General features: G+C 38.2%; 1 protein-coding gene across 2 annotated transcripts in view; it reads right to left on the bottom strand.

Annotated features, from left to right (window-relative positions):
• Nucleotides 1–2,745: 2,745 nt before the first annotated feature.
• LOC101857890 (G patch domain-containing protein 11) overlaps nucleotides 2,746–10,296 on the bottom strand; it is a 25,199-nt gene continuing 17,648 nt past the window's right edge. For both annotated transcript variants that reach the window (XM_005103304.3, XM_005103305.2), the window contains exons 5-7: nucleotides 9,393–9,474; nucleotides 5,733–5,800; nucleotides 2,746–4,003 (exon numbers count right to left, since the gene is read on the bottom strand). In XM_005103304.3, the coding sequence (XP_005103361.1) occupies nucleotides 5,745–5,800; nucleotides 9,393–9,474 (138 nt within the window). In that variant the 3' untranslated portion in view covers nucleotides 2,746–4,003; nucleotides 5,733–5,744. The remainder of the gene's footprint in view (nucleotides 4,004–5,732; nucleotides 5,801–9,392; nucleotides 9,475–10,296) is intronic.

The raw sequence follows: 10,296 nt of genomic DNA, 5'->3' as shown, positions 1-10,296 counted from the left end.
AGAGAGAGAGAGAGAGAGAGAGAGAGAGAGACGGAGAGAGGGGAGGGAGGAAGGTGCAAGTGTAGGTTAACAACCTAATTGTAAACTGAGCTGAGGGCAATATAGATCTAGGTCTATGTAGAGGAAGCCACGGATGTGTTTATTGCAATTGAAGTGGACCATGGCGGAGCAAAAGGAACAGAGAAGCTTATAAATCTAACACTAACAGAGAACTCACCACAGATCTTAGGAGAGGAGGATAAAAACAAAGTCAAAACCCAAAAATGCAAAGTGGAGTCCACTTATAACGAGTCCTGAAATAACAAGAAGTCTGTTATAAAGATACTATTGTAAAACCCCGCTTTTTCCTCTTTTTTATCTTTGTAAATAAAACACTGCTATAGCGCAATCAGACAAAGTGCGAGTCGGTTATAGCGGAATATTGCTGCTGCTGTGCACAGTGTATAGGCCAATTATACGTATAAAGTAAAACCTCGCCAGTTGAGAAACATGTTGGTAATCTAGCGAAACAAAGAAAGGGCGAGCCCAAGTGTGTCGACAGTCGACAGTGAGAAAGCCAGAGCGACTGAGTAGGGAGGGTGTGGCATGCACAGACAAGCAGAACACATCGCGTGATAGGCCAGCCTAGTCTAGATTATCTAGGCCTACCATGCCCCTCACTTCTCCGATGCGTGGATGGAGAGGTCACAGTGATGTATGTGATGGATGGAGCGTCGAGTTTTGATCAAGTAAGACCCAGAGGTCAATTTGTTTTGAAACAAAATCATCACCAGGGGAGATAGCAAAAAGAAATAAACAGAACACCAAACTCATAGAATAGGCCTACTTTATTATTTCCCTTGAATTCATTACTGGATTCCTTACAGGGAGAATTCTGCTATAACAGACATTTTGCACCAGTCCCCTCCCTCTCATTATAACAGGATTCCACTGTATGAGCAACTATGACCCAACACACATGTTGGCATTGCAAAGGGTGCATTAAATATCAACATATCTAAGTCTGTTTATCTTCCTTTATATGGTCTGAAATTTGTAGCCTACATAGCAGCGAAATTTGTACAAAAAGGAAAAATTTCCAAGTCCTGCCGATTTCGCTATGTGACATGTGCTTGCTAAACTGCGTTTGCAGAAAGAGAAGCTCTCATCAAAGGTACTCATACTGAAGACAACTAGATCACAACAAAGTAAAGAAGGCTTACCATGTGTAAAAATATGAAACGGACACAAATGTATTCATTATGTACAAGCACCAAACGCAACAAACTATGTTTATTTTATAACATAATCTCAGTTTCAGACAAAACTAACTTTGCAATAGTACAATTGACATCAATAGTGATTATTGTTGTCTTAAGTTGGACTCAACTTATAATACTGTGGTGAGCATATGCCATCATCTTTAAAAATACAGTATATATAATATATATTATACACGCAGTTTTTACAATTTTACAGGAGAGCCAAAAAAACTGAATGCTGGTGTTACATTGTACCAAGAAATCAAACTCTTTGCAAACATCCTAAATCAATATTTTTAAGAACACAATTTTGATAAAAACTTCCTTGTTATCTTTAAAAAGCAAATACTATAATTTTTTCTCGGTGACAACATTCAGTTTTTTTTCTGTAATCTGTAAAAGTTGCATATACACTCATTGTACTGTATTTCTAAAAATAATAGCAGCACAGGCCACAATCACCAGATCTATACACCATACCAGAACATCAGAGTGAGTCTGCATCACTTTTTCAATTTACTAAAATAACAAAACAATTCAGTTGAATGTGATCACATCTCCATTGTAAATCTTGAAGAGTGAGTATGATGTCAGCTCTGGATGAGACCATATTGAGACGTTATGTTAAGTCATCAACACCTTTGCTTTCCTCCAAACATTGCAAAAGCCCCGGGGCGGTGCTACTGACTGAAGTGTCTTTAGGCCATTTCCAAAGGGGGGACAATAACCATGTTCTTATGCACAGTAGAATTGTAATTGTAAATGGGCTGATTCATCAATGTCATGTTCATAACTGAGCCTGAACTTCCACAGGGAACTGCTGCTTTTTCTTTCCTGATCTTTACTGTCTTTGTTTTCCTCTACTTCTTTTGTATGTTTGTCCCACTCTTGAGACCCACTATTTCTGGGGTGCCTTGATAGTCGAAGTAGACTTTGTGCTGTTGAAGCAAGAGAGGTGAGCAGAGTCTGTAAGGAATTCTCTGTTGACATCCACCCCTTGGCGCTCATGTGATCGTATGCAGTTGCGAGCGCCGTAAATCCCCTACCCTACTAAAACTTAATTAAAACATTGCACAGAGGCTCTTGTGGCCTAGAGGTAAAGGTGTTCGCGCCTCTCATTCAAAGGTCTCGGGTTCGAATCCGGGTAGCGATGGAAAAATTTACTTCTCTAAAAAATGGTCTCTTTTCACCTGTTTCCCTCTCTCTGGCAATATTCTGTCATCTGCTTGCCTTTCTTGCCACTGGGCTCCTGACTCTCTACTGCTACTTCTTGGCTCCTTACTGCTGTCTTTCAGCCACACCCAAGACCTTCTGGTAAGAAAGATCTACACCCAGCCTTCTTGGACAAGAGCAAAAAATCTTTGAGGTCCAGTGTGCAAGTTGCGCACCTTAAAGATCCCTTGCTGGTCCAAAATCGATAAGAGTAGGCTTCGGTCGCCACCTGAGCAAAATTCAAAATTTCCTACCAACTGAAAATGTTTGGTGTATTCCGCGCGCTCATATGACCTCATGCAGTTACGAGCGCCGTAAAACACTCACCAAAAAAAAAACCCAACAAAAAACAAAAAAACATTGCACTCACATCTGGGTCTTCCACTTAAACTTACATCATACGCTGGGTCGGTAGGACCTACAAGGCTGCATCAGACCGGATTACACTGAACGCTGAACTCATCAGTGATTTTGTTTCCCTGACCATCCCTATTGTCTTTCATCTCTACAGGCCAACACAAGACTAGATTAACAGCTGAAAAGGCATCACAAAAAGTAACAAGAAATGGTAAGCCCTATAGTCTTACAATTATCAGACATGGTTGTTGCCATAGGGTCTACCACGTATGTGAACAGTCTTGACATTGCACTATGGTTGGAGAACAGCTGGTATTATTCCACCTCTTGTTCCCTCTTTTGTCAAACTTCACTGTTCTTCACCAAATCAATAGAAGTGGTTCTCTCTTCTGATGGCAAGCACGTGGCCACGTTGTAATTTAACGCCCTACATGACACAACAAAGACTACTTGAAAGGCACATCACCCTGTCACCTTGGACAGGAAACTGGGCTACGGTGTGAGAGTAAAATATTCAACATTCTCGAAATTGAAATTAAGGCATGTGTCCGGTCAGAAACCAGACAGGTTCATGCAAGCTCAGGCTAGTTTGCATTCGTTGAGATTTTAAATTTCATCAAAGTAAAATTTACTGGACTTATGTCAGACCCCTACCATAGGGGTTGCCTAGTCTTATTCTTACAATGTAACAATCCCCCAAAATTCTTATAACCAGATGTGCTATTAAGTCATACTTTTTAACAACTTTACAGAATATTCTAGTTGTTTGGCGGCAAGAATTGCAACCAAAAAATTATTAATTCTCATTCTGATCCATCCAAGCCCAACATGATATCCTTGCAAGAGACATTTTTTACAAATCTTCTACATTTCACTAGTATGAGATTGTGTATCTGGTAAACGAAGATAAATCTTGTCAGTATCTTATTAAGTATCTTAGTGGGGAACACCCACAAAATGGTAGCTCGCAATGAACACCTCTTAGGAAGCTGAGAATGTTTTGGAATGTTATAGGGTCTGTTAAAGGTCAGAATATATTGCCAAGCCCATCGATCCTATTTTTCACAGAATGGATGCACTATATAATGCAAGCAACATATCAGAGTTCATAGATGATGCCAATGTCACACTTCCATCAGTAAAAGAGACCGCTGAAGGGGGGAGGTCAGCAGGGATTTACAAATTGTGCCAATCTGTGAATAAAATAAGATATAATGAATGACAAAAATAATAACTCACAAATAATAACAGAATGAGTAGGAGATTTTTCCCCCCCTTGAGCCAAACATTTTTGCATTACAAAACAATGTCATGACATGCCAATAATGAAACTTTTATGTTAATAGATACTGGAAAGCCACCACAATAAAATGAATTAGGACAATGTACAGTGAAGCTTATTACGACAAACAAGAACTCAACTCATTCAAGATGTAACTTTTTTCATAGTTGAAACCATTTGGATGTAACTAATTTGTGATCCTGTGAATCGTATTGACAGTATGGAAGTAAAATGATTTTTACAGATGGCATAGTAAACATTGTAATGGTGGTTATATATCATTGGAAAAGTAATTGAATGTTGATGTTCACTTAGTGAACATTCTAATATACATCAGTGATACTTTGGAGAAGAGCTAAATCAATCCCACCAAATGCCCTATTTGGAAAATTACCTTCTTCCCCCTAGGAGAAGGGGCATATAACATTCTAAAAAAATAGCCAACAAAAGCAACAAAAAGAAAACAATATTGAATAAACTGCAAAATAATTTAAAGATTGAAATCTTAATTCAAATACCAGTCAATGTTTTTGGCCTGTCTCTATTTTCTGGTTGATCAAGGATGGCCTTGTTCTATCTTCTATTCCTTCGTCCTCCCTAACTGACACGATAGCTAAATCTAATTCAAAGTATAAATCCCCATCAATTTTCAATTTCTTCTGCTGACTAGGTATAAGCCCCTATTAATTTAATCCCTCCTTTATTGTAATGACAACCATTGTAGCTCTCCATTACCAAAGAGATCAGTAATATCAAGAGTCAAGCTCGACCCAAGGGAAAAAGTTAAAGAAATCAGAGAAAAATATCATAGATTTAAACAATCGTAACTTTCTTTTCAGTGGCTTAAAAAGAAATCTAAAGATATAGTAGAAACCAAAAGATCTCGTCAAACCAAAAGACATGCTGGCAAAGTCGTTTAAAAAAAGTTTTCCTTTATATGGTCACCAGCAAGAAGTGATCATGTGACAATGGTCGCTATACGGGCACAGGAGGGTTCGTGCTGCAGTCAACTCTGTCTGATCTAGGCAGGAATGGATTAACAAAACCTACAACTCATCTAAGAAAGAGAAGGAATCCCCAGTATATTTTTGACAATGACAATGACAATCTTTATTCATCTCACAGGGAGAAATTTGTCTTGGTCATTTACAATGGCAGTTACAAAGGTTAGGAGCACTCACAAATACACACATCAAGACAGGACATAAGTAAATATATGCTTTACGAGCTGAAACAATCCACTCAGTGAAACACACACACTCTCTCTCTCTTTATCTGTTTTATTTGTAGCACTGTGTGTTCAGTAACCTTACTGCAGTAGGTACGAATGAATTTCTATATCTGTCTGCTCTTGCTTTTTTTAAAACATACCGATTACTGAGGGCCGATAATTGAAATTCCGATGTCAGAGGGTGGCTATGGTCACTTAGCATTATTTCCACCTGTTTTAGAACGCATGTCTTGTACAGAATATTCAAAGTTACTTAGGTCTCTATCAATTTTGTACGTGACCATAGATGATGAAAGTTTTGTACAAAGGAGCCCCCACACAAAAGTATACCTCCTTTCTGGTGAATAATGCAAAATTATTAAGTAGCATTTTTATATAATTAGGCATTTAGCTCATGCATATGAATTACCATTTTCCAATGTCATTCATGAGAACTGGCAGAATTCCCTGGGCATGAGGCGTCTAGATCTTGAGCGTCTAAAAAATAGAATACACAGTGAAACCTTTTTGAAGTAAACATAAAACTATAACTAATTCATTTAGGTGAACAACTCCTGTTTTCCATTAAGAGGCAGCGCCAAATGTAAACGGAGTTTTGAAATTGGTGTCTCTCTCTCTCTCTCTCTCTTCTGGCGCTGTGGCTTCATAAACGGTAAGCGATGCCGACAGCATGCAGGAACTCAACACTTGCCCCGGGGTCCTTAAAAAGTGCTGAAAGTGGGTTACTGAAATGTCCCAGCAGACGGGTTCTACTAGTTGTAGCATTTTGAAATAGGTGAACTGCAAATCAATAAAAATGAAAAAAAATGGAAATACGGTACAATGAAACTCGCAAGGCCGTCCTGCCTGCCCGAACCTTCTAATTAATTAATTGAACATGAGGGTTCAGTGAAAGGTTTATAATGTATTTATTTTTCATTGATTACAGTATGATCATCTGTTCTGCTGGTCTGTATGTGTAACACTGCAAGTATAAAGGGAAAGAACCAATGCTGACCTTAAATGCCTGCTTACGTAAGTACAGCAGTTGCTTCCCTAGGCTCAATCCCTGAACTTTGACTTTGAGTAAAAAAATTGAGCTTGGGTGAGATTTTTTTCTTCTTCTTATGAACCACATATTAAGTGCTCTATCAACATCTTCAAGCGCAGGTGTTTGTTGTCTCTTCCATTTACATGATTCTTTGTCCACTGTCGCTCCTGCCATTGCCTTGTCTTTCAAAAAAGATGACAGACAGACAGAGCTTGGTGCAAAGCCATGCTTACTGTAAAAATCTTCTCTCTTTTCCCCATTTCCATTTCATAAACACAGAGAGTTATTTGGTTAATTTTCTTTGCAGCTTTACTAAATGAATCCTAAATTAAGGCCATACTAATGTTGAAAACTAAATCATCATAATGCTACAGCATAAAATGGAAAGCTGAAAACAATGCTGTGTAAAAGCACATTGCACACAAATGCACATGTGTGACATATAATGGACTACTTCCATTATTGGTGTAACGTATTGTAGGGCAAATCTTGACAAGACCTTCCAGACTGTTCTGTAGCCAGGCAACACATCTATGACTGAACTTCTGTTGACAATCCACACCCAGCAATATTACCCCTCCCCCCCAAAACACAAACACACAAATGCATGTACATCGCTACAACATGCACAGTGCATGTACTATCTGCCCATCCAATCTCTCTTAACTTTTTGCTGCCATAGGACGTCGATCAGCTACGGTGAAAGTTATCTCACTTCTCCATCGGATGTTAATCTGCAACAGTTTGCGTAAAATGGCAGTGCCTCTCTCTGTGATAGATCAATCATAGCATTCACTGTGCAGGGTGTCTAAAAAAAGAGGACCCACTTAAAGGACAATAACCTGGTCATCAGTACACTTTCAGTTTTAGTAGAGGTTTTACAGCGCTCGCAACTGCATAAGGTCATATGAGCACCAAGGGGTGGATGTCAACAGAGAAGTCCTTACAGGGATTCGGACTTACGCTGCTCACCCCTCTAGCTTCAACAGCACAAAGTCTGCTTCGACTATCAAGGCACCCTGGAAATAGCGGGTCACAAGAGTGTGACAAACATACAAAAGAAGTAGAGGAAAAAGATGATAGTAAGGATTAGGAAAGAAAAAGCAGTAGTTCCCTGTTGTGGTTCAGGCACAGTTATGAGCATGACATTGTTAGATCAGCCCATTTACAATTCTACTGTGCACTAGAATGAGAAATGCTCCCCCTTTTGGGAATGGCCTGAAGACACTTCAGTCAGTGGCACCGCCCTGTGGGTTATCAGTACACTAATTTTAACACAACTTTGAATAAATAAAATTCAACCACGGAGACATCAAGTTTGTAAATATAAAGAAAATCCATTATCTCCTAGAAGAAATATCAGGTTAAAAAAATTTCAACCATCATTGGGTAAAACGCAAAATTTCACTACTTAAAAGAGTTCAGCTACAGAGGCGTGATCGACCCATTCTGGTTTCAGGAAAAAGATGGTAAAACCATGACAGTCACATCAAATGGATATTTCACCTTGCTGAAAAAGTTGTGGAGAAGTTTGGAAAGGAGAAGGTGCTATGTTGTAGAGGCTTGGTTCCAGTGGAATGAGGCCATACCCCAAACGTCTGGAGTGGCCCTTGTGTGTTTGCAAGAAAGGTTTGGGGAACACCTTATAGGCCTGTAGTTTACAAATGATCGGTCACCGCATTCCCCCAAACTGGATCACTTTCAATTATTACCTTTTAGTTATTTTTTGTTATCAGAGTTGACAGAAACAAGCCATAAACGATCGAACAGCTGAAACTCACTGTTGAACAAGAAGTAAAAAAAAATCAACCCCAAAAACATGTCACATGTCACAAGGTTATTCAAAATTTCCAGCCACTACAGAAGCTAGTATGGAGAGAAATGGTCAACATCTGGAGATTTAAATAGCCACCTTCTCCGTGAGTATATTTGGTAAAATAATTTTTGTATAAATTTGCGCTTCAATGCACAAATAGTGACTATTTGAAATAGAACGGTATGGTTGATTTTTGAGAAGTTGAAAAGTTTTGCTTGTTACTCAGTTTTGGTTGAAATTTTATATTTTTAACATGGTCAATGATTTTCTTTTCTGATCGACAGATGCAACGTCCCCCTAATTGAATTTTCTTTCTTCAAAGATTCGTTGAAATTGGGCTAAAGAGGACAGAGTTATTGTCCTTTTGACAGGTCCTTTTTATTTTAGACACCCTGTATGATAAGCAATAAGTCGGAAGTGAGCCAAGATACAGGGTATCCGCTACTCTTTGGAAAAAAGAAGACAAGGTTCATTGTGGGAGAAAAATGCACAAAGTTACATCAGTGGGGGCTATTTGTTCAGCAAAAAACTTCTTTAAGTCTAAGATTGCTCTCTTGAGTGTTAGTTGAATGTAAGGTATTCTACTGATCTTAATTAATAAGAAAATGGGAAATCTTTCTCCTTTTCTGGAGTCTGCATTCTAATTGAGTACAAGATCGTAGATTCATTGTAAAGAAAAGAAATTGCACTTCATCGTCAACATGGAAGGCAAAATTGCAAACTGCCAAAAACATTACAATGACATGCGATGAGGATTGCTTGTTTGTTGTACGTTTTTTGCAAGGTGGGGGGGGGGGGGGGGGGGGTTCCCCACTAAAAGCTATTGTTAAATAAAAAGTGTCAAGCAAACCAACCTGTTATTTTCCTTTCCTATTAAGTTTGATGCTATTTTAAAGCTGGAACTGTCTTATTTTGTACTGTTCGTAGATGTTATGATTCTGAAATTTTCAACATCTTGATATCAATTTCGTATTCCACTATCAACACTTTTCACTGTCAGTCTTGTCACCCAAAATCATGTAAAATACATTATATGAAAAATTTATCCATAAATTATTGGAGGCACCCCCCTTCCCCCAACCTATTCTCTTAGAGGTAACTAGTCCTTTTAGATAAAAAAAAATGGTAAAACAGATCTATTGAGACAATAGCTTAAGAATTAGATTGGTTTTCAGAAACGAAATTTTACAGAAAAAAGATATTTTCAAGCAACTTTTACTTACTATCATATCGTGTTCCGCACCAGATGCAGAATTTATAAGTATTTCTCAGGTATTTCGTAAGTATTTCCAGTTTCTCCGGATCCTGTGGAGAAAGAGAAACAGTGTGGTTATAGTTCACGGAAAAAACCCCAGTTGCTTCCAAATTAATGCTAGTATTAGAAGAAAGAAAGATCTAGCTCGATGTCATTTGAAAGACAAATCATGAAAAAAAAAAATGCACTTTCCTTTTGAGTTTCTAGAAGTGGTTAGTACGGATTAAAAACTCTTATATATGTATACAGCTACAACAAACTATCAAATTAGTGTTAAGTCATGTAGGCCTACAGTATCTCGAGAGAATTGGGCTATAAAATGTCGTATGGTGTACACATATTTTAATTCCTACCAAACACTAAATCCACAGTAACACTGTGCCAGGCAGAGAATCTGCAAACTACCTGTTCAGAGTAAACAAAATATTTCTGAATTCACGTCACATTATGTACAGTACAACTAGTACAAGATATTTTTAAAGCAAGAAGGTCAACAGTATTTTCCAAAAATAAATAATCTGGATCGATAACAACAGCACCAACCAAACAAAAATAATCACATCATCTACATGCTACGATAATAGCCTCAGTCATCTACAGATCTGCAGTTGCTACAACAGATGAGTTGATGGCGACGGGGGAATGAAAAAAGGACCAACCCATCCAAAGTTCAACTTATCCGTCGGGACCATAAAACCAAGGGACATAACAAAATCTTTTCCCTTGCTCATAATATTAATTTAAACGGGCTACTGTGGTAAAAATAATGGCAACAGGAAAGGTTACCGATCAATATTTATTCATGTCATTAATCACAGCATTCTCAAGCATACGTGTATGTGTATGTGTTAGAGAAAGATGTCTACATATAT

Source organism: Aplysia californica, unplaced genomic scaffold (assembly GCF_000002075.1).
Source record: "Aplysia californica isolate F4 #8 unplaced genomic scaffold, AplCal3.0 scaffold00367, whole genome shotgun sequence".
NCBI classification, from domain to species: domain Eukaryota; kingdom Metazoa; phylum Mollusca; class Gastropoda; order Aplysiida; family Aplysiidae; genus Aplysia; species Aplysia californica.
The sequence above is the reverse complement of the archived record's forward strand: the minus strand, read 5'-3'. Positions and strand labels throughout refer to the sequence as shown.